This window comes from Carica papaya, chromosome 4 (genome assembly GCF_054855325.1).
Source record: "Carica papaya isolate Zhongbai chromosome 4, ASM5485532v1, whole genome shotgun sequence".
Taxonomy (NCBI): domain Eukaryota; kingdom Viridiplantae; phylum Streptophyta; class Magnoliopsida; order Brassicales; family Caricaceae; genus Carica; species Carica papaya.
In genome coordinates, this window is record NC_142312.1 from 14,490,200 (window position 1) to 14,516,138 (window position 25,939).

Genomic DNA, 25,939 nt, shown 5'->3' on the forward strand with positions numbered 1-25,939 from the left:
CGTGTGAGGAAACTGTGCGGGAATTACGAACGGGAGTGCGATCTATGTATATTATCACCACCAGGAGAGGTAGTCCGATTAATGTAGAGTTTGGGATGGGAAAAGTAAAAATAAACGCATAGGTGAGTATTTATGCCAAGGAGAGAGGAGATTTAGGAACCTTTGAGGTAAGGCTGGGAGTGGACTTATACCAGTGATTGTGAATGTAGGGGCGGTCTGAGAGGAACCATTGGGGGATCACGAGAGAGATATATAGGTGAGAGAGAGTAGTCTGAGACGGACACTGGAAGGAGCTGAGAGAGAGAGATGACAGTGAGAGTGAGAGGGAATTATACTAGTGAGGGAGGAACCAAGAGGGACACTTGGAGGGGATAAGAGAGAGAGATATATATAAGTGAGGGAAAGTGTGTGTGTGTGTATGGTCGGGAGGGGCAATTGGGAGAGATAAGAGGTTGTGATACAGTGAGAGGAGATAAGTAGGTATAAGTTATATGATGGGGATAATGTGTGTGTATGTGGATTCTGTTGAATGAACATGTGTGTGGATGTTAGTATGAACTAGTTTATGTACTTTTAGAATATGTATGTTTGTATGAATTATTCTGTGTTTGTTGAATATGCGTGTATGTGTGTTGTTGAACTATTATTGTGGAAATTGTATTACTCTATTGGTGATATTGTTGGTGGCTGAATAAGTCGATGTTGGCTATTGCTGGCTGTTGGTACTGGGGGTGAGTGAGGTCACCAATGTTGGTGACAGATTGGGGGTTGCCGGGAAGGTAACGGTGTGAATGTGTGTGGCCAGTTTCTGATCGTGGATTGATGAAGTCGGGGATGAGTTGAGTCATCGATGTTGGTGATGGTTTGGGGGTTGCCGAGAAGGTAACGGTGTGAGTGTGTGACCAATTTATGGTCGTGGATTGATGAGATCAGGGATGAGCTGAGTCGATGATGTTGGTGACCGTTTGGGGGTTGCCGAGAAGATAACGGTGTGAGTGTGTGACCAGTTTATGGTCGCGGATTGATGAGATTGGGGATGAGTTGAGTCGCCGATATTGGTGAGGGAAGAAATGGATAAGGTTATGAGTGAGTGGTCGGTTGGGGGTCGAGTGGTGACAAATAGGGATCATCGATATTTGTGATAGCTGTGGGAGGGGCTTATCTGGGAGTGATTGTATGGGTGGGTGGCCGAACCAGGGTCGTGTGGACAGGTACGTGGGAAATGTTGAGATGGTCTAACATGGTGACCTCACATGGTAAGAAGTGGGAGAGTTGATGATTCTCTTTGAGGAGATGATGTAGGTACAGTAAGGGTAGGTGAACAAGGGGATAAGAGTGTGGGTAGGAAATATGGCGTGACCAATGGAAGTGGAGATATAGGGAGAAAGGCATTTAACTCGTTTGCCGTACCTTGTCTATAATTTGAGTTTACTTTACTGAGTTTCTGTATGCTCATTTCCTAACATTTACAGATGATGTAGTATCGGAAGCTGGACCAGAGCTACATTCTCCCGAACTTAGCGGTTAGAGACGACAGAGCAGAGAGTATAGATAGGAAAATGAAATACTTAGATAATTAGTAGCAAGTAACTCATTTGAAACGAGAAGTTGTGAAATTGTAAGCTATCATATTGAGAGATATATAATGGATTTAGTAATTTGAATGATTTGTATTGAATATTTTCTATATGGATGGTCGAAATTGTTTTTGGGATGTATATTTTACCACGTATGTTAACAGGAAAATCGTAATGCCGCGAAAAAAAAAATCGGGGTGTTACAGTATACATGGTGGGTGGTTAAGGAGAGAGTGGTTGGCGGTGGGACCCACACGGCATGAGGAGACACGCTGCGGACGAGACATGTCTGCAGCTTGCCTGCTTGGCTGATAGCATGTGACTGGGTGCGCTGTGCGCACAGATGCAAGTCTAGTAGCACTGTGCACGCACTGGTGCAGTTGACTTGCGGGTTCCTGCGTAAGGTGACCGCATACAGTGACGCTGTCATTTCCGAGGGTTTTTGGGGATTTTCTCCATTTTTTCGATTTTTCTTCCCTTTTTCCTTTTTTTTTCTATTTTTCTTAATTTCTTGAAAATGCATAAAATACAAATTAAGTCAAATTTAATGTTTTAAATGAAAAAATACCTTTGTTATAAAACAAAATAAAATTAAAATATGAAAATCTTAAAATACTAAGAAAATTTATCGTCGATATAAATTTAAAATAGAGTTTAACTATACATTACAGGTTCGGGGTGTTACAAATATTACGGGCGAAATCATGGTAATCAACCCTTTCACCGACTTAACAATGTATGTTACAAGTGCGGAAGCACACAACACTTTGCGAAGAACTATCCCAAAAAGCTGCAGGACACTACTAGACCGATTGCCCAAGGAAGAATCTTCCATCTTGACGAGGTTGATATCGTGGTGATACCGGCTATCATTCAGGGTCCACTTACTGTTCATAATTTTGCTATTCATGCTTTGATTGATAGTAGTGCCACCTATTTTTTGTGTCATGTAACCTTGCAAGAAATTTAAAAATTAAAATTAGAACCTCTAGGACAAATTTTAGTTGTAGAAACATCCTATAGGGGATTCATAGAGACACATGTTGTATATAAGAACTATAAAGTGAAAGTTTCAAGTAAAGAATTAACTATAAACCTTATACTTTTAGATTTTTCTGGATTCAATGTAATACTAGGTATGAACTGTTTAGAAAACTACTGAGCTGTAATTGATTGTGGTGAGAAAACTGTAACCCTCTGCTCTCCTAAAAAGGAACAATCCTAGAATTGTAGGAAGCTTTGTAAATGAATATTTATAAAATTTTTTATGCAAAAGATTTTTTAAGATTTAGATTTGCCTGTTTTTTTCTAATCTCTTTGACGCATAGACACATGACTTTTGAGCCATCAGTACAGACGATTCCTATCGTCTGTAACTTCTCAGATGTTTTTCCTGCGGAGTTACCAAGTTTGCCACCCAGGTAGGAGATCGAATTCTCCATTGACCTAGTCCCAAGGACACAACTTATCTTCAAAATTGCTTATCGAATGGGCCAAACAGAACTTTTAAAGTTAGAATATCAGATCACAACATTAAGGGAAAAGAAGTTTATCAGACCAAGTCATTCTCCTTGTGGTATTCCAATTTTGTTTGTTAACAAGAAGGATAAGACCCTCAGGTTGTGTATTAATTACAGAAAACTCAACCAGCTGACAATCAAAAGTAAGTATTTGTTACTCCGTATAAAGGGTGGACTACTATGTGTCGTCGGCTCTTCACTCATTTGAAGCTCTTCTTCCGTCTCCTTATCCTGTCTCATTTGCATATTATTTTCTGTAAATATGAATTGGAGTCACTCCCACATCTCTTATATTGTCTCTTGTGTTGCCTTTTTTGTACAATCTCCTCTAGCTCCTCTTTCTCCTCCTCTTCCTCTGCCATCTCTAGCTCTTCTAGCATCACATCTGTTTCTGAATTTTCCTCCGCTTCTATTCCCTCATTTCCTTTTTCGGTCAGTGGAGAAGTATTAGGACCTCATCTCTCTTTGCTTGAAGAGTATTTTGACCGGCACCCTATTCTCACAGTCTCTGCATTCGCTGAAAGGTGGCGACTTCATAACAGGAATTGGAGAGCATGTGGGATCGGCTTTGTACATATCAACCATTATAATTGATTATAGATGAGGCTTCCCTGCCCTTTGCCACAATGGCATTTCTGCCTTCTGTTTTCTGGCTCCTTCAATGTCGGTTCTGCCTTCTGGTACTGAGTGACCAAATTCGGCCTTAATCTATTAAAGGGATGACACGGGCGTCTGTTTAGGCACTCAGGCTAGGCACTCAGGCGACTTTCTGCGAGGTCGAGGTGGATCCCTCAGCCATTTGGCTTTGGCAGCACTACTAGCTTGCCTCCCCTTTGTTGTTTGTCCAGGGATTCCTGTTCTAGGCCGCCATACCTAGGTATGCTGCGTCAAAGGATTGGACTACCGAGGAGTGATCCTTCTCAGCCACCTAGATTTTAGGCCTTCTATCTCTTTCTGGCTGGGGGCCTGGGTAAGAGCCTTTTTTATCCAGCATTTAGGAAATACTGGGCCTTTCTTTTGGAGTTTTGAGCCTAAGATTTTTCTTTTGAAAAACTAATCCATTTTGCCTTGTGCTTGTGGTTTAAAATATGCCTTGTATAGGTCCATTCAAGAGGATATCTTTAAAAGGTATATGCTGATCTCCATTTTCCTTATATTTCCACCTGTAGATTTTGGAGAAAATATTTTTATTTTCTTATGTCTTGCCATATTAGAACCGGGGTACATAAACACAATTCCTATGTATAAATAGGGAAATTTACATTATTGTAGGGATTCTAATTGATTTTACTAATTAATTACATCATTTTAGGAAAGACTATAAAAGAAAAATATCTTAACTAATTGAGTAACAAAATACTTTAACCAACACCACCAAATCCTCCTACAGTCTTGGAAGTAAGCTGTGATAATTGGAATCTCTCCAAATGATGTTTATGCCCCATAACTGCCTCTTCCACAAATCTTTTCCTCCCATTATCCCACACCACATTTCCAGGCTGGATTCCTGCATTTTTTAAAATGGAAAACTCCTTTCTACTAATACAACCTCCGCGCTACATTCACCCAAGTATGGCTGAATCCGCCATGAAACTGGTAGATTTTTTCTGGCTAACATCACCTTTGATGGCCGGTTTCGTCATGCCTTTATCTCTTAACCCAAATGTCTCCAGGACTTCAAGTATGGTTCTCCAGCCGATCTTGTTGTGCACTTCTTAGCGTATGTGTGTTGATTGTAGAACCGTCAACAAAATAACAGTAAAATATCGACACCCAATACCTTGACTTGATGATATGTTAGATAAGTTGCAGGGTGCTTGTGTATTTTTTAAAATTGATATTAAAAATGGTTATCACCAAATAAGAATGAAACCAGGAGATGAACGGAAAACTGCTTTTAAAGCAAAACAAGGATTATATGAGTGGTTGGTTATGCCAGTTGGCTTAACTAATGCGGCAAGTACTTTCATGCGTTTAATGAACTACGTTTTACGTGAATTTATTGAAAAGTTTGTGGTTGTTTACTTCGATGACATTCTTATGTATAACAAATCTATTGATGAGCATGTCATGTATTTGAGGCAAGTGTTTGACATATTGCGCAAATTTCAACTATATGCTAACATGAAAAAATGTACATGTTGTATTGATTGCATTATTTTCTTAGGATATGTCGTGAGTGCAAAAGGAATTGAGGTAGATAGTGAAAAGGTAAAGGCTATTCAAGAGTGGCCAACACCTAAAAGTGTAAGTGAGGTGCATAATTTTCATAGTTTGGCATGTTTCTATAGGAGATTTGTAAAATATTTTAGTACCATTGCTGCCCCTTTAACTGAAATCATGATAAAAGATAAGGGGTTTGTTTGGGGAAAAGAACAAGAACATGTGTTTTCCTTATTGAAAGAAAAATTATGTAATGCGCCTTTATTAAGATTGCCTAATTTTGATTCAACTTTTAAAATTGAATGTGATGCCTCTGGGCTTGGGATAGGTGTTGTTCTTATGCCGGATAAAAGACCCATTGCTTACTTCAGTGAGAAGCTCAATGGTGCACAATTGAATTATTCCACCTATGACAAAGAATTTTATGCTTTGGTAAGAGCATTAGAGACATGTCAGCATTATTTGTCACCAAAAGAATTTGTGATTCACACCGATCATGAATCTTTGAGGCATTTGAAAGGGCAAAACAAGCTTAATAAACGACATGTAAAATGGGTGGAATTCATAGAGTCCTTCCCATATGTGATCCAATATAAGCAAGGAAAAGAAAATGTGGTAGCTAATGCACTTTTAAGAAGGTATAGTCTTATCTCTCCTCTTTCTATATAGTTTTTGGGATTTGAGCATTTCAAAGAATTGTATGTGCACGATAGTGATTTTTTAAATGTTTATGTGGCTTGTAAACATACAGTATTTCAAGACTATTATAGGCATGATGGTTTTCTATTTAAAAAGAAAAAATTATGTGTGCCTAATAGTTCTATTAGGGAGTTGTTTATTCGTGAAGCACATAGTGGTGGTTTAATGAGATATTTTGGGATTGATAAAACATTGAACATTTTACATGAACATTTATTTTGGCCTAATATGCATAAACATGTTGAGAAAATTTGTGTGCAGTGCATCTCATGTAGGCAAGCTAAGTGTAGAGTTCAACCAATATATGCCATTACCCATTCCTACACATCTTTGGGTTGATATTTGTATGGACTTTTTGTTGGGTTTGCCTAGGACTAAAAAAGGTCGAGACTTAATATTTGTTGTTGTTGATCGTTTTTTCAAAATGACACATTTTATACCATGTCACAAAACAGATGATGCCACACACATAGCGGATTTGTTTTTTCACGAAGTTGTTAGAATGCATGGCATTCCTAAAACTATTGTGTCTGATAGGGATGTTAAGTTTTAAGCCACTTTTGGCGAGTTTTGTGGTCCAAACTTGGGACCAAACTTTTATTTTCTACTATTTTACATCCACAAACAGATGGTCAAACTGAAGTAGTAAATAGAACGCTTGGTACATTATTACGTGCTTTAATTGGAAGGAATGTTAAAACTTGGGAAGATATGCTACCATTTGTTGAATTTGCTTATAATCAGAGTATACATTCTTCTATTGGGTTTTCTCCTTTTGAAATTGTGTATGGTTTTAATCCCTTAACTCCACTTGATTTGTTGCCTATTCCTATAAGTGACATTTCTAATTTGGATGGACATAAGAAAGCAAAAATTGTTAAATCAATTCATGAAAAAGTAAGGTAGAACATTGAAAAGAAAATTGAACAAGTACCATCCCATGTCAATAAAGGAAGGCGCAAAATTTCATTTGAACCTGGAGATTGGGTGTGGGTTCATTTGCGCAAGGAACAATTTCCATCAAAACGGAAATCTAAGTTGGATGCTTGTGGGGATAGTCTATTTCAAATCATAGCCAAAATCAACGAAAATGCCTATAAAGTGGACCTACTATGTGAGTATAGTGTTTCGGCTACATTTAACATATCTGATTTATCTCCTTTTGAAATTGATGCAGGAATTGATTCGAGGACGAATCCTTTTGAGGGGAGGGGGGAATGATGCAAATAAGGCTAAAAACACTCAAGATACTCAAATAGCATCAAAAGGTGACTTGGAGCAAATTTCAAATGATATAAACACAAATAGAGTTCCAAACCTGAAAAGTTTCAGCGGACCAATAACAAGATCAAAGGCAAAAAAGCTTAAAAAGTTGCTCCAAGTTTTCACTCAAAAACATATGGATGATGGGTTGGCCAATTGTGGAAAGTTCAAATATGAGCTTTTTGAACAGCCTAAATTTGTAACTTTAATTGGATTTAAGTGATATGGGATAATTTGGGCTTGTTTGAGTCTTATTGATAATTGATGAATAAGCCTTGGGTATGGGCTGGATTAGTTGAGTTGTTTTAAGTATTTTGGATTGTTTTATTTTATTTTGAGTTAATTAAGCTCATATAGTCAAGTGTAACTCTTATCTTAGTGTTATTACAAGAATGAACCCATAACTATATGGTGTCACAAACAATTAATGGTGTTGGTTAAGAATATTGGAGTTACAAGAAGTTACATAATAATTACATGCTTATAATTAGCCTAGTTATTGTTGGAGTTACAATTGTAATTATCATGTAATTAACCTAGTTATTGTAGGAGTTACAATTGTAGTTATTGTATTGTAACTTATCATTGATTTCTTTAGCTATAAATACCAAAGGAACTTTTCTTTGTAGACATCAAAAGTTGTAATCAAATATTTCAGAATTGAGTTGAGAGTGTTTTTGCTTTCATTTCACTTTATGCACAAGATGTTGTTTTGGAATACAATTGTTATCACTTGTATTTCAATTTTGATTTCCTATTTCAATTGTTCTTGATGCTTGTTTGGATTGGGTTCAAGGGATATCATTTATCTTTCTTGGGTTCTATTTAACTTCTACCATTTGGGTGATTGAACAAATTTGATTCCTTTTTTACTTGTGATCTAAATTCCGTTCTAAACCGATTGAAGTGTTCTAAGGTTCAAGTAGGGGTCTTGGGATTCCTCATCATCATTCTATCCTCAGCTTAATTCTTGATTCAAAATTTGCTTCCAAACTCCTCCAAATTACTTCGCACCCAATCTTCTTATCAACCTAGGAAAGTAAACACAAACCAAGCATAAATCCGAAAATAAATTCTCAAAAACCAATAAAAGCAGAATAAAAGTATTTAAATCATGAGTTTAAAAGTCACTCATCAAATACCCCCATACTTAACTTTTTACTAGTCTTCGAGCAAAAGATTGAAAAGAAATACTTAAAAGAAAACTATTAAGCTTGATAATATTGAAATTCTATTCATTTCTTGCGATTGTTAGTCAGTTGAAAACTCAAAAGAAATATTGTAAAATATAAATAGATTGTTAGCTCTTATACCCTTCAGCAAAATTTGCATAATTCCAGCACATAAGTTTCATCTTTAAGTCTCTACTCTTGATTTATAAATTATGTTTTGTTTAACATTACCTCTTTGCTACTTCAACCAAGGTAATAAACTTAACACAATTATGTTTTTTTTCCTGATGAGTGCGTTTTATGCTCCATATCACATTTTTATCTAAAAATATTTTTATAAGTGTGTTTTATGCTCCATTTCATACTTTTATTTAAAAATATTTTTACGAGTGAGTGCGTTTCACGCTCCATCTCACATTTTTACCTAAAAATATTTCTACGAGTGTGTTTTATGCTCCATGTCACACACCACATGTTAGCTACTTTGTCTTATTCATTTAAACCTTTGTTTATAATAAGTTAAAAGGTAAAAATCAAACTCACGTTTTCTATATCACAAGTGTAATGTCTTATATTAGGCTCGTAACACCTGGGAACCTTCATGTTTCCCTATGGTTTTCCATGGAAGTAACATAATATAAGTTTTATCTTATTTTAATTATTATTTTATTGCAAATTCTATCCCTATGATTATTTATTTAGTTTCATTATTTTTAGATACGACAAAATAAATATTTTATTATATAATTATCTTAGAATTAGATAGAATTTTATCTAGGATCTTATTTTATTAATTTATTAAAGAATCTGTACTCATCTAGATTGCCCTGGGAAAGACTATAAACAGGTCTTTGCCTATAGATTGTAAACACACCAATTATAATTAATTTGAGAGAAATTTTTAAAAATTTAGGCTTTTTTTCTATTAACATTTTTGCTAATTTAGTTTTTTCAAGTTCTTCGATGAGCAAAAGTCTTCAAAAGTTTTGTGGAGCCAAAGAGTAGTAAGTCCGTGACATTTTTTCTTTCTTTATTTATTTTTCCTAATCTTTATTTTTGTATTTCAATTAAGATTGTAGAATAGATTTATCTAGGCGGTTAAAGTTTCGATATTGCATAATGCTGAGTGGGTTATAGGAGTTGATTCGATCCTCCCCATACCATTTCGCATCATTTAGTATAAGAGCTTAGGCTCCAAGAACCCATATCTATCTTTATTGCTTTCATCATTTTTGTTCTTTAATTAACAATTCAAATTAATTTTTAATTTATTACTTCGTAAAAAAAATTATATCTATCAAAAATACCAAAAATATCTCAATTGCACTCCATAAGGCAATTGGCGTGCCATTTGCATCTTGCATGACAAAAATAGAATAGTCACCTAATTGGTGACTGAAAATCCTTTGAGAAGTCGAAGGTAAAGTATCTCACCTAATGGGTGCAAACGAAAACTTTTATTTTTATTCTACATATTATTCATGTTTAATTCTCGAATTGCAGTTCTATATAATCTTGCATCAACGTTACATAAAGAAACTTGATCGTTCATAGAGCATAGCTGATAAATCGGGAGCATTATACATAGTTACACCTCCATCAGGATTGATCCATCAATCCGTCTTGTTAATTTTTGTGATCTACGTTTCCATTTTTTATTTTACATTTGTTCCATTACAAAATTAAGTGATTAATCGATATTACTTAACACACAAAAGGCATATTGTTCCTTTTTCTGTGTGCTTGTTTTTGAGCTTCCATAGAAATCAAATCCTTTTAGGTTCCTTGTTGTGTTGTAAGGACTAACGTGCAGATCCAATTCAAGTGATTTCGATTTTGGACACTCAACTCGACTGACAAAATTGTTAATTAAGAGATTGCGAGGTAAACATGAGTGAAGGTGAGGAAGAGATTTTCTTTCGTTAGCCTTTATCTTGCAGGAAAATTCATTATGTTTCAACAAAATGACATACTTCCCTTCTAGGAAAATATCCTTGTTGTCCGACGGGTCATGAACCTATAAGCCCAGGGAGAGGACAACGAGGAGAGGGAGAACATATTCCACACGTGATACTTTGTCAATAGTAAGGTATATGGAATGATCATTGACAGTGGTAGTTATGCTAATATAGCAAGCATTTTATTCATGAAAAAAGCAGGGTTGACATGCATCAAGCATCCGAATCCTCACATATTATAGTGGTTGAATGAATGTGGTGAAGCCCAAGTTACCAAGCAAGTCATATTGTCGTTCTTCATTGGAGAATATCACGATAAGGTATGTTGTGACATTGTACCTATGTATGCCAGTAACTTGATACTTGGGAGACCTTGGCAGTTTAATAGACAGGTGCAACATAGCGGTCACGCCAACTAATATTCATTGCGAAAGGACAGTTTGAATCATATCCTTACGCCTTTATCACCAAAAGAGGCACATGAAGATTATGTTCAAAATTAAATGGTCCTTTTATGAATACTCAAGAAGAGAAAAAGAGAGAGTGAAGGCCAAAAAGGCAACTAATGATCCATTAAGCATCAAAGAAGCCCGACAGACAACTCTTGTGGAAAGGGAAAAATAGAGAGCGAAAACAAAAGAACATCCTGATCATATAAACACAATGTTAAGGAATATCTCTTGTGAAAAGGAAAGTTTGATTATATTTACCTGCAAGAAGATTCATTTTGACCTTAACCACTTAATTCATAATTCCTCCAAAATCTGGATCAAATATTCGCAGCCTACTTGCCATGGTAATTATCCGCGAGATGAAAACAGAATGGTGTGTTTTATATTATCATCACTAATTTTTTCCCCTGTGATGAAGGCCCAAATTTGAGGACGAATCTCTTTGAAAAAGAGGAGATGATGTGCTCCTAGACAGCCTAGAATTAGTTTCATAAATGTAATCTTGCATCAATGGGGAATGCCTAGAACATGAAAGTAATTTCTTCCCTGAACGCTTTGCTAAGTGGGATTACTCCAAGAGATTGGCCAAGTTTTTTCAAGACAGAAGGCTTAAGGCTCAAGTAAGAATGACGGACTTGAAGAATTAAAATGAAGTCCAAGCTTTGGACCCAACTCGAGAAGGCCTTAACGCTTTATGACCAAAATGGGCCATGGGCCAAGGATGTCGCACCCATGGTCAGCCCACGCTCGAGGAAGATGGCCCACATGCACGCACCACGCGCATATGCACTGCAAGGCCCGCACGCATGCGAGTTCAAGCCAGGTAGCAACCTCGCCCAAACAGTCTAAGTGGCCCACAAGCCCCGCACGCAGAAACCACTGGGTGTACGCAGGGCCAAGGGGCTGAACGCGTGGGCCCCGTGCCAACCGGCCTAGAACTGGACCAAATTGTGTAAGCCTACTGCGGGCCTACCCCTCGCGACCCAAACATGCCAATCGGCCTAACCCGATCAGATTGCCCCAAAATTGAGTCCCTCCTCACTTTTAATTAATTAGTGTTTTTTAATTATTTTAGTATTTAAAATGCTTTGGAACCCACTTTTTAATTCTCCATATTTTTAAATTAATTCCCACATGTCTAAATTAATTTTTTCATATTTTACATAGAAATCATATGGGATAAGTTTTATCTTATTTTAATTACGATTTTATTATAAATTTTATCCCTATGATTATTTAATTAATTTTTTTATATTTAGATGAGATAGAATAAATATTTTATTATGTAATTATCCTATCATTAGATAGAATTTTACATGGGATATTATTTTATTAATTTATTTAAGAGTTTTCACTCATCTAGATTATCTCGGGTAGGTCTTTGTCCATAGGTTATAAACACACTAATTACAATCAATTTGAGAGAAATTCTTGAAAGTTTAGATTTTTCTTCTATTGGCATTTTTACTAATTTAGTTTTTCCAATTTCTTCGATGAGTAAGAGTCTTTAAAATGCTTGTTGAGCCAATGAGTGGGGATCAAATTATCGGTAAGTCCATATTTTTTCTTTTCTTATTTATTTTTTCTAGTCTTTGTTTTTGCATTCCTCTTAGGATTGTAGATTCAATTAGAGGGAGGAATTTATCTAGGTGGTTAAAGTTTCAATTGCATAACATTGAGTGAGTTATAAGAGTTGATTCGATCTTCCCTATTCCCTCCCACATCAATTATTTAATTAATTATCTTGTATTCAGATAAGATAAAATAAATATTTTATTATATAATTATTCTTAAATTAGATAGAATTTTATGTAAGATATTATTTTAGTAATTTTTTCAAGAAATTGTAATAATCTAGAATTATCTCAGAGAATGCTATAAATAAGTCTTTACTCATAAGTTATAAGTACATTAATTACAATCAATTTGAGAGAAATTCTTGAAAGCTTAGATTTTCTTCTATTAGCATTTTTTCTAATTTAGCTTCTTCAAATTCTTCGGAAAGCAAGAGTCTTTAGAATTCTTATTGAACCAAAAAGCGATAATCAACTTATCAGAAAGTCTGTGACATTTTTTCTTTCTTTGTTTTATTTTCCTTAGTTTTTGTTTTTGCATTCTTTTTAGGAGTGTAGATTTAAGCGGTTAATTTTCGATATTGTATAACGCTGAGTGGGTTATAGGAGTTGATTCGATCATCCCCATACCCTCCCACGTCGGCAAGTTAACCTGTTGCACACACATAAATTACGTGTGAGACCTCGCGAAACACGTGAGCCAACATGAGCTAGGCCTACGTGCGTGCTGGGCGCTGGACGTGTGTCTAGCCTGATGCATGGTAGGCGTGCGCCTAGCTTGTTGGGCCTGGGCGCGTGCAGCTTGGGCTGTTACGTGTGTCTGCTTGGCATGGGATGCGGGCTAGATGCTCGGCCTGCTGGGTTATGTTTGTCTGTGCATGGGGTTACGCATGTGCAGGGCGTGCAAAATTTTATGTCCACATATGTACGCAAGGTTACGCATTCGGGTGGCCTCCCTTGGTTGAATGTCTTATAGGCTGTGAGGTCTTGAGGCCTTCTCAAGTTAGGTCGAAACTTGGACTTCCCTTTGGTTCTTCAAGCTCATTAATTTTACTTGGACCTTAAGTTTTATTTAGACAAATTGGTCCATTCTCGGGAATAATCCCATTTGGGAAAGTGTTTAGGGATTAAATTATTTTCCTATTCTAGGCGCCCCTCATTGATGTAGAATTGCATCTTTGGAAGTAACTTTGAGCTGTCTAGGTTCACATCAGAAACTATCACTTGCAATTATATTAATTATTTTTAATTGATTGATATTGATAACAGATGAAAAATGAGGGGATTTATTTAAATATTTTCTTGAAATTGCAATTTGTTTTGAATAACTATTTTTTTATTATGTTTTTGAAATGATTTTCACTTATGTGTTTTTAGGTGTCCATATGCCTATTAATTTAACGTATAAGTTTTACAAAATGACTACCAATGTTGAAGAAGTAAGTGGCAGGAGCGCAGACCACCATCCTTTGGTCCTCGATGAAAGGATTCTTTCTTCTATGTGTAGGAGATTTGTTATTGCTCATCCTTAACATGACTTAGAGATTAGTAATGTTTGTCTCATGTAGCAAAGATTACAATCTCTTTTCTAACTACATTTCATGTATACAATATGTTTTGGGTTTTTAGAAGTAGTTTTTGTATAACTAATAAATTAAAATCTTTAATACTAGCTTAAGACTGTTTTTTATCATCATCTACCTTAAATTTCTCATGCATATCATCATGGTGGGATTTCTTCTTAGTTAATATACAAATTTTGCTTGTGTTCAACCTGGTACATATGAAAGTGTGCTTTCATGTGAAGAGAGTGATAAGATACAATGTATATAATAATTAATTCATTTTTTTATTGTTATAACTTCTTTAAAAAGCTGGATATAATTCATTATTTAATATTATACCATGTACGATTTTATACTCCCTTTCATATTGAAGTTTTACTCAAATACGTAACACCCCTAACGTGCCACTCTTCTTCTTCTTCATATTGATGCAGGACTTAGCGCTTCAATTATATTTGACTCTGTAAGTTTTATTGTCTCTATGTTGAAGATATAGTTGCCTTTAAGTACCTGAGTATTCTTTTTACTACTGAAAAAAATTTTTTAGATGAAAAATATACATATCTAGATAAAATACTCACAACAAACATAATATCAAGTCTGGGGCTGTGAGATATAAAAGACTTTCTATAAGATTTCTATACAAGCTTTCATCAACTTTCTTTTTATCAACATCTTTACTCAATTTTCCCTTGTGGATATTCGAATACCCACCAGCTTGTAATTTGCCATGTGAAATTTCTTCAAGATTTATGCTGCATATTTTTTTCTACATATGAAAATGCAATTTCTCAAGTGCTCCACTTCCATGCCCAAAAAATATTGCATCAGTCCTAGATTTGTCATTTTAAAAACCTTTCTCATTTGAGCTTTAAAGGATTAGATGAATTCAGGATCTTCCCCTATTATTAGTATGTCATCAACGTATAGAGAGACAACCAGAATTTTACCATCTGTCCATGTGATATATAAGGTTGTTTCACTATTACTTTTTTTGAACCCAAACTACAATAAATGATTGTCTATTATATTGCACCAAGCTCTTAGAACTTGCTTAAGACCATAAAGAGCTTTATTCTTTAATGCATAAACATAATTGTCTTTTTTAGAAATTACAAAATCATCAAGTTGCTCAACATAGATTTTTTCATCAAGAGAGTCATTTAAAAATACAGATTTAACATTAACTTGATGAATTTTTCATTTTTTTAAATGCAGCAAAGGTAATAATTAATCTGATAGTATCATACCAAGCAAATAGAGCAAATGTTTCTTAGTAATCAACCTTGTGTTATTGCGCATAATCTTTGACCAGAAGTCTTGCCTTGTGTTTACAGATTGAGCCGTCAGGATTAAGTTTGGTTTAAAAAAACTTATTTGACTCCAATTACTTTTTGTTCTTTGAGTCTTTTAACAAGCTGTCATATCTCATTTTTGTTGATCATTTCAATCTCTTCCTACGTTGCTTTTCTCCAAGCTGGTGAAGTTTTTATCTCAAAAAAATTGTTAGGTTTTAAGACAACAAAATTACACCTCTAATATATTTCTTGCAAGCATCTGGCACCTCTAATGGGTTCATCATTAAAAGTTTCACTATCTATTACAGGTTGTGATTGATTTGACTCTTGAGAACGTTAATTTGCACTTCCTCAATATTCTCCCAGTTCCAAGCAGTCATTTCATTAAATTTAATATATTTGCTCACAATAATTTTGTTAGTTTTCAAATACTAAATTTTGTATCCCTTTGTGACAATGTCGTAACCAACAAAAAGATGGTAATATTAATTCAAAGATCATATACTAATCTATATATTTTTTGTATAACTCAACCAATAAAATTAGAAATCGCCTCATAACATTTTATTTTTCATTAATAGTTCTTCTCTTTGATATATATTACAATGTTTAAAATATTTTACATTTTCTTTAGTTCTAGTGAGGTTAAATTACTAACCTAATTGGAAATAAAACTACTTGTAGAAATAGAATTCAAATTTGATTTTCAAGTTCACTAGGGACATAAGCTCCCATTATCCATAGTATAGCTCATTCTTGGAGGTTGTGGATTCTGATACGAATTTTCATTATCAAAGTGAAATTTTTCTCATTTATATCTTAAAGAGAATATTTTATAAATATTTTATAAAGTGGTTTGACATGTTTTGTAAAATTATTTTTATCTTGTTCCATGTGTGATATTCTAATTCAATTTTATCGGAAATGTTGACTTTAGAATCACTAATAAGCTATAGGAATGTCTTATCTAATTTAAAAATTCATTCTTTTTTTATTAAATAAATTAAAAATTATGTAGCAGCCCCAGAAATTCGTAATTGAATTTATATTATAAATATCAAATGCGGAAGCGAAGTCAAAATTTGAATAACATCCCTTACACTGAAACCGAAACGTGCTCACAAAATATAAAAGATTAAACTACCTAAAGGAGAAACTTGAAAGTAAAAACTACGAATGTGACTATGGAGTCTTTAGGCGTCCCCTTCGTCGTCCTCCTGCGGAATCGGCTCGGGAACGATGTCCTCTTGATCTGAAATGATTAAATAAGGAATGAGCTACACTAGCCCAGTAAAGACATCACGATATCTCACCGTCACGGAGGTAAAGGTGGGTAGAAAACACAAAAAGACCAATGGAGCATAATTTACAACAAATCCTTTTATCGATAAATAAAACCTTTACCATTTACTTACCTCGGTGAAATTCATAAAACAATATACGAAAGCAATAACATCATCATCATCATGGAAACATATATATGAACTGTATAACATAATACCTATCACACTTTTCGTAATTCAATCGTTACACAACATATTTTCCTAATTCACCAGCCCACTAGTATCCATGGGGATCCATAGGGGTCCCGCTACCCGTTAATCCTTAACACATGAAATCAAATTGCAGGGCGGTCCCCATACCCCGTCCGGTATGGGCGCCAAACCATAAACCTCATTATCCCGTCCGGTATGAGGGTGAAACGGGTCGTCCCCATACCCCGTCCGGTATGGGTACCAAAACATAGACCTCATTACCCCGTCTGGTATGAGGGTGAAACGGGCCGTCCCCATACCCCGTCCGGTATGGGTGCCAAAACACATAAGATCTCCATACCCCGTCCGGTATGGGAGACCACAATCCCGGTAGGGTTCCCTACGGACCCGGTCCGTCCACCATCTCCCAGGATATCTAGTCAGGCTGACCACATTATACCATTATCCATTTACATAATTGTTCATTCTCTTTTTTCCTCAGTCAGCATCATTAATCCACATACAAGCAAGCAAACAGTAATTTATGCTAAACGGACAACATACAGCATCAATATCCCGGTTATTTAATCCATAATCAATAAAACAGTAAAACATGCACACGAAACTATAAAATGAAAACATCAAACCTCATGTTACGTTTAAAACTGTAAAACAGGCCAAATAACAATTAACCGACGAACACACTAGACTCGGGCTCCATTAGCGACCTTAAGCAATTTCACACATTCGTTGATTCATGAAATACCGTTTTATCATTTATTGAACTTTAAAACCGTGATAGGAAATAAGGTGAGGGGTCCGAACACGGCTTCACAGTGCGCTTGCAGGCTGTCCCTAATTTTCCCTGAATTTCCTCGGGGAACTGAAACGCACTACTGGTACCTGCACATGTTCCAAAAAAATTCCAAATTAGACCCAGGGCCCCTTTCGGCCCTAATCGCAACTCCGGCACGGCGGCTTCGCCGTGCTCCGGCGACGGCGATTCGCCTCGGGTTGGCTGTTTTCGACCGTTTCCGGCCGAATTCGGCCACACTCGCATCGGTCTCTGCGAGAAAACAACCCTAGGGCCCTCGGGGGGCCAAAAAATCACGGAAAAATGGAGCTTACCGGCGGCGGCGCTCTCGGGTGCGGCGGCTCTCTGGCGAGGTTCGTGTTTTGATGATTCGGCTCCGGTCAACCTGTAGAGAAAAGAGTGGTGATCACGGTGATATAAAAATTGCATCAAACGGAGGCCGGGAAGGGCCTCATCGGAGGCAAAAACTGAGAAGGGCGCGGCAGCGCCGCTGGGCTTCGGCCGTGCATTCCGGCCGTTTGGCCGGGATTTTGGCTCCGATTTGGCCACAGGAGGAATCAGCGTGGAAAAACGAGTCGGGGGTACGAAATTTACCTCGATCGGCGGTCGGAAGTTCCTCCGGTGCGGCGGCGGGTGGCGGCGGCGGCGGCTAGGGTTTGTGGTCTGGTGTGGGGGTTCTATTTATAACCCCTTGCCTTTTGATCTCAGCCGTCCATTTTGTTTTAATCTGGGCCGTCCGTTTTTGATTGAATCTGGGCCGTCCGATCGCGCCCACGCGGATCGCCAACGTGGCCCTTTTTGGAACGACGTGGTTTTTTCACGTGGCAGGTCTCGGTTGGCCGGGACCGCTGACCGGGCCTGCTGACGTGGCTGCCGACGTGGCTTTTCTCTTTTTTTTCTTTTTTTTTTTTTTCTTCTCCTTGGTCCGGGCGCTACAAATTATATGTAAATTTTGGTGGGAATATAAATACAATTAATTATAATTTACGTGGTAACATGCAAAAAATTAAAATTATAAATGAGTTATATTTAAAAAATATGTAATTTTACTTGATATAAATTAAATTAGTTTTTAAAAATTGTATTTTGAATAGAAAGTAATAAATTGAGTTAGTTTATTGGTCAAATCTGTTAACGTTAAACAAAGCAAAAAGCAAGATGGCAAACACATGGGGCCCACAGGAGCCCCTCTTTCTTTTTTTTTTATAGAAAAAATATGTATTCCTAATTAGCATGAGCTCATATATGGGGACCCAACTAAGATTTCAATGATTCAACTTATTATTTCTTTACGGTTATTAAAAATTGAAACAAAATCTTATTTAAAAAAATTTAAATATATCAATAAAATATATTTTTTAAATATTTTAATTTTATTAAAATATCTAAATGTATATAAATTAGTCATAACAATATACTGAAAATTACTGAAAAAATTAGTCCCAGTGGTAACAAATATTTTCTATTTTATTATATAAATTTAATTTTTTTGTAGGTCCAATATAAGAAAAAGCATCATTAAATTTGTCTACAAAAATTAATTTCCGTATTTAAAAAAATTAATGTAATAGTATCTTTAAATCTAAAATTTTGTAAAGAAAACTATAAATTTTTCAGTCAAAATTGACCCTAATCAAATAATTACAATATATATAATTTTAAATTTTAAAAAATAAAGATTACAAATATTTGAATCTTATTTTTTTCAAAAAGTAAAGAGAAATAAATTAAAAAATAAAATATTTGTTATAAAAATTAGGTAGTGGCAGCAGCACAAAAATCAAAATGCACAAAGTAATCAAAAAGAATAGTATGTCATTATTTTATCTAAAATGACAATATCATCCAGTAACATCTTAATCCTTCATAAAGTTTTGAACGCACAGTTACCAACTAATGAAACGTACGAAGATATTAATTACACGGTATATTTAAAATTGATGTTTCCATAAATATCCCTTCTCTCGTTTTATCTTTCCATTTTGCCCTTTGCATGTTGCTCTCCCAAAGTTCCACATTCGTCTTTTTTTTTTTTTTTTTTTTTTTTTTTTTGCGCACTCGACACTTTGTTGGAGACTTTTTGATTTCTTTTATTTTTCACTGCAATCCGTTTTATCTTCACTGAGCTGACAAAAACTCTAATAACCTCAACTTTATTGAGTGTCATTGCTTCTCTTTCTTTCTACTTTTCCTTGGTTTCTTCTCCTTTTTTTTTTTTTTTTTTTTTTCTTCTTATTCTACTCAATTGAAAACCGAGATCACAAAATGTGCAATGGCTCCATCTTAATGATTAAATATCGAAACATCATGAGCTATAGTAAGCTAGAGGTTTTAAGGGGTTAATATCTCGAAAGTATTTAGTTGACAAGCGCTGAAGTTGACTATAAAACCTAAAATTCAATTACCCTAATTGTCACAAATTAAGTCATCCCCAGTAACCGTTACGGGGGGAACCTCTCTTAAGAGTTATTCGTGTTAAGTTTGACCCACTCGTCTGGATTGGCATGCTAACAAACCCAGGGATATTTGTTTGGATCCCAAGTTAAAAGAGGGGGTTTAGGGTGGATGTGGGCTTCCTGGAATTTCAACATGGTGCAAATTTTCGATGGGTAAATTGATGCGACTTTCTAATGTGTTGACCAATGCTATTATGCCATTTTTAACTTAAATTTTCTTTTTATTTAATTAATTTAAAATATCTGAAACACAAATTCAATTTCAACTCTATTAATATTCGTTTAGTTAAAACATTAATTTCATTCATTCAACTATAATAACTACAATAGTTTCACTAGATGTAAACAATCAAATTAAATTTAAAAAATTATCTTTAACAATTAAGATTTTTTCTTAATATATGTAATAATTAAACAATTTAGTATGCATGTTTATTTTTTAGTTTCTAAAACTTTCTCGTAATTTTAATTAAATATAAAAAATAGAGAAGTATCAACCAAAAGAATCTAAAGTAGGTGGAATAGAACCCTTACAGTAGATACAATAGTAGTTGGAAAACTAATCTAAAATTTTAGTGCAAACTACAACATTATAATATTTTGGTAAATATATCTAATTAATCAAACTACATCCCATTCAAAATACAACATTTCAATTTCACTCAAACACACTTCCAGTAACACTTGGATACTTAGAACATGGTAGCTCACTAAGCTTCCCGCATTTGCTTTCATAGTAATTGAGCAACTCGAACCTATATATACAACATTAAGTGAAATTAAGATGCTACATGCATGCATATGCAATATAAAAGACAACATTTATTTGTGCATGTAGATAATTGAATTACCAATATGCCAAAGCTTGGAATGGTGAATATTTGTCATAAATAGCTTTAACGTCTTTTACCAGCGTACTCCTAGAGCAAGTTTCCAAGCCATGTACCTGAAAAGATTAAAAATTTAATATTTATGGAAAATTAAAATTAACACATTGATTAAATTTTTAATTTTAATTTCAGTCAAACCTGTTTCAAATGCCTCATAGTCTCGGTATCTGCAGGAATATTTTGGTAAAATCCAATACACATGGAAACATTAGCACATACGAAAGAGCCAAAGCCCTTAATTTTGACCAAATCTTGAATATTAGTAAGGTCAAGTCTCCCACTCTTAACTAGTTGAGCAAGGTTAATAACATAGTTTGCTCTATAACCAAGTTTACAACGCTCTTCAAGTAAGTCTGGACTGAGACCAGCCAACTCTTCAGCATTTGGGAAATTGCCTTTGCTGAAGTATTCTTGATTCATAGTGTCGTTAATGCTTCTATTTGTTGTCCTCTTCCTTTTCTTTCTCTTTTCTACGGAAATCCCTCTTACAATTTCATATTGGAGCTCACAAAGACTTTTTGCCATCTTCAATGTTCTTCCCCATCTGTATTAATTAAAACAAAACTAATTGTAATTAATGCATACATGTAATTTCATTAGTTATAAACGACCACATAATACATGTACATATATAATTGCATACATACGTGCAATTGCAAAGAAGGAGAGACTTGACGACATCTTCAAAGAGAGAAGGAGATCGAAAAACTCGACCAAAACCCTTGTTCTTTGCCGCCTCATGCACTTTCTGGAACTCTCGCACAACTTCCTCATCCTTTTTAGATATTCTCAACATTCTTCCAACTTGTTCCTATATATATATACACAAATATATGTATACATTATATATATACATATATATATATTTATCTGAAATACTATCAATAAATTGATCGTGTATATACATTTAGATAAAAAATATATATATTTTCCCAAAAAAATGAGGATCTACCATCAGTAAAACAAGTTCACTGTAGGATACACATGTATATATTGTACGTGTTTATGAGAGAGGAGAGGAATTGGCGACATACCAGTATGGCGTGCTTGTCAGAAGAGGAGATATTATGAATATGGTGTAGTTGAATAACAAGAAATGTAGAGTTCGAAGGGTGTGAGATTGAAGCATATACTGAAGAAGAGACATTGGAGAGGCGTAAAGGCCTTTCAAGTGTCTTTTTGGAAGGACTCCACAAGTTTGGAGGCATCATAAAGAAGCCATGATTGCACACTGCTTTCTCCAAATTAAAGCTCCCCTTGCATTCTCCTAGATGCAATCGTAAATTCATTCTATCAAGCTTCAATCAACTTGCACCTATTTTTTATGCATGTATGAGATCTTTTAGGAAAAAAAACATAAAATATATTATATGAGAAACATTATTATTTGCTAAATTTACTAAATTCATTCAACAATATTGGAAAAGAGAAACGACAATAGAGAGGTTCTCCTCGCTCATGGAAAGTGACTTGTAAATTAATAAAACCAATTAATAATAATAGTCTTATATATATGTACATATATGTGTAGTAATTAACTGATTTAATTCATGCTGAAACTTCCTAATTCACAAAACAAATTGAAACAAATAACAAATATACCCAGGTGAACTTAATAATAATGACATTAAACTAAATAAAAAGATTCAAGGCCTACAAATCTTACCTAAGGGTTTCAAATTGGAAATCCTGTAATGTTTTCCTTAGGGTTCCAACAACCCTTTCTCTGGATCTCCTCATTTGAATTTCTTCCTCTCTTAACTCTCTACCTCTCCCTTTGATAATACTCAGAATCTCTACTTTAATCTGCTAAAAAAACCTAAATCCTCTTCTTTACCAAAAGCTCCTCTTTTCTTTTTTGGCTTCTCTATGTCGTATAGCTAAATCTAGCTCATCTTTGTTCCTCTTCTTTTTCTCTTTCTATCATCCTGTCACAACTGTGACGCAGAGGCAAGGTCCAGCAAAAACATAAACAAAGAAATAGGAGTCGTCACTAATCCATTCCAGACAAGATTAGACACCAAAACGTGCACTGATCTTGATCAAGAGAACCTAAGCTTGAGAAGTGGTACTGAATAGAAGGATGAGGCACTCAGCCAACAGCAAAGGATTACTTAATTCGTGCAAACAAATTTTGCAAGTTAGGGCCAAGGATAAAGGACTAAGAACCAAAAATGATAAATAATCTAACAACCCAACCTATATGAGACAGGTTGGAACAAGACTAACTCATTCGAAAGGTTCCCAAGCATGTACTGGAAAACCTTTTTAAAGATCAAACTTTTTCTTTGAATCTAGACTCTCATAGATTCTAAACAGTAGTTTCATGGAGGTCTAACATTGTTTCTTCAAAACAAACGCATTTTGCGATTTAAGATTCCCAAAACACATCAAATCACTCATTTTAGACCCCCGAACAGCAAATAAGTTCTGAAGTTCAGTTACCCGAACAGCAGCAAAAGGGTAAAACAACCATGTATTTCGTTACTCCAAAAGTTTTCCCTCAAGACATGCAAAAACAAAACATTAAGACATTGTTTTGAGAAAGGAATCATTTTCATAAGAACATGTTCAGATGCACCCCTTAACTGTCAAAACAGTGACCCCAATACTTCAGAAATGATGAGTGGAGCATGCCAAAGTTCCTAGAACAGTACCAAACTTAGTGTCTAAGTAAAATCGAGGTTTAAAGGGAAGCAAAATCTGTCAACCTGGGCACTGTTTTCTTCGTAGGAAAAAGACTCTCAAAACTACACAATGAACTAAGCGAACATGACTAGAATGCCAAAACTAATGCAAGTTATTCCCACTATCTTGCATCCTTGACTCACATCACCCGAACTTGCTCAAAACGTCAAGAAACAGATTTTTTTTTTTTTAAAGAAAATCATGCCTTCCATTTCTTTTAAAAACTTGAGTAACCTTCATTAGATCATCACTAAGGAAGGGGGAAGTACAGAGAAAAAAAAAAGACAGGATAAATACCAAGTGGATCTTTTATTCAGAGGTTCCGTTAGTAGGTTTAAAATAAGAAATATCTCAAATCAATTTAGGAATGCCAAAAAAGACACATAAGACAAAATAAACTTGCCAAGACAATGCGAGTTCGGAATATTAAAATGAATTCAAATCAATTTCAAACTCTCATAACCCACAAAAATAATATGTAAACCAAGACTACTTCAACCTTCAAGGCAAATTGGGATCATAATACGATTCATGAACTAGTGAGAAGAGTAGCAACCCCAACACAGATTTGAAATTGCAAAATGGATTTGAGGTTCCAAAGTGAAAACCTATAGCAGACTTAGACATATTAAGGAGAGCTAAAACCAAAATTGAGAGAGAAAATAAGGTACTAAAGCAGAATTGAGGATTCAAACATATTTAAAATACTTGTAATGGAGCCAAAACCAGGTTTAAAGGACTATTTAAGAAGGTTAAACAGATTCGAAATCATGAGTGAGCTTAGGATGTTTTAAAAAATAGCCAGTTGTAAAGAATAAGTCATTAAACAGCTAATTAAAACAAATGTGAAAATTCAAACTCCAAGCTGGAATTGACAGTAACTCCTGCTTTAATCATAAACTAGGGTCAAATATTAACCTAATCCATTTTATTCACCATCCAAAAATTTAGTTCATTGCCGTCTACATGAAATACATTCTTAAAAGAGGGAAGAGACCAAGATGTATGTCCTGCAAAATTTAGTTCATTTGCGAACTTGTGCTATAAATAAAAACTCCCATACAACATTACAATCTAATGCTTTCTGGGATGTTTTTTAAAAAAAAATGAAAAAAAAAATTCATTTTTCATTTCTGATGAAAATTTGTTATCTACCTCAAAGTTCCCTAAAAACTACTTGAATAATTTCATTCGGCATAAAAGACTACTACAAGCTCATTGGTCTCCAGATTACATTTTAATAGGTGAAGTCAGTGTATAATATTAAAAAATAAAGCTTTCCAGGGTCTCATTGCATATAACCATTGGATTATGACTCATCTTTTCTTTTTTTTAAATAACTTTAATCAAAATTTTAGGAGAATTGTGAGTCAAATAACTTAGCTGTTAATTATCTACCATTCTTAAAATGTTTACTAAAAATCAATGTCACCATTGAAGCACCAAAAGTAAACAAATATTAAAAGTGAATCTAACTGTAGGAACCCAACATCAATGACAGCATAAAAGTTTGCTGAAGAAGAAACCTATGGTCTCAAAACCTTCGTCTGTAGACATCTATAGTCAGTAAATAACACGAGAAAAATCAAGCAATGAAAATTTGAAAACATTTATAATTTATAAAAATAATAATATAACAGTTAAAACATTCAAGCAGAGGAACACAATTTAGTTGACAAGGTTTCAGAACAAGAACAAAAGCAATGGAAAAAAAAAAAGCCTTCACTAACCTTTCTCTGTTCTTTCCACTTCTCTTTCTGTCCGTTTCTTTCTTCTTAAATTGTCAGCTGGCTCCTCTTCCCATTTTGCATTTATTTCCCTTTGCATTTGCTCTCCCGAAGTTCCACATTTATTTTCCATTTCTCTTTTTTTGCCTCTTTGACTTCTTATATTTTTCACTCCAATCCGCTTCATCTTCACCGAGTTGACAAAATTTCAATAGACTGAGCTTTGTTGGATGTTGTTGCTTCTCTTTTCTTCTTCTTCTTCTTCTTCTTCTTCTTCTTCTTCTCGGCTTCATCTCTTTCTTCTTCTCCTTCACTCATATTCTTCCCCTCCCCCTCTCTACTCTTACAGCCCCCACCCAATTTTCCTTAATTTTCGGCCAAACTAGAAAACAAGGATGGTTTTCTCTGTCATTTGATAAAACGACGCCGTATTGGCATTTGACAAAAAAAAATATATATATATATATTATATACTGTTATGACCAATTATTGTTGGTATATATTTATAATTCCCATCATATGATATGCTTATCAATCACTTTAACAAAGATCTATTGCAGATTTTTTTTTTCTTTTTCTTTTAGATAGATAGACATCCAAAATTCCAACCTAAAAATGTAAGTATATTTATATTTTATTTGTATTTTA

At 34.8% G+C, this 25,939-nt stretch overlaps 1 protein-coding gene across 3 annotated transcripts; it reads right to left on the reverse strand.

Moving 5' to 3' along the window:
• Nucleotides 1-20,479: 20,479 nt before the first annotated feature.
• On the reverse strand, nt 20,480-25,639 carry LOC110820055 (uncharacterized). Of its 3 annotated transcripts, none has more exons than XM_022049429.2 (6): nt 25,295-25,639; nt 21,911-22,143; nt 21,524-21,687; nt 21,015-21,420; nt 20,838-20,932; nt 20,480-20,741 (listed from the first exon to the last, which is right to left on the reverse strand). In XM_022049429.2, the coding sequence occupies exons 1-6, from the start codon at nt 25,476-25,478 to the stop codon at nt 20,645-20,647; spliced, it is 1,179 nt and encodes a 392-aa protein (XP_021905121.1). In that variant the 5' UTR covers nt 25,479-25,639; the 3' UTR covers nt 20,480-20,644. The 3 variants fall into 3 exon arrangements, with proteins under 3 accessions (XP_021905121.1, XP_021905122.1, XP_088074055.1); XM_022049430.2 differs by having other exon boundaries at nt 21,911-22,191; nt 25,295-25,434; XM_088217929.1 differs by having other exon boundaries at nt 21,911-22,215; nt 25,295-25,422.
• Nucleotides 25,640-25,939: the final 300 nt, after the last annotated feature.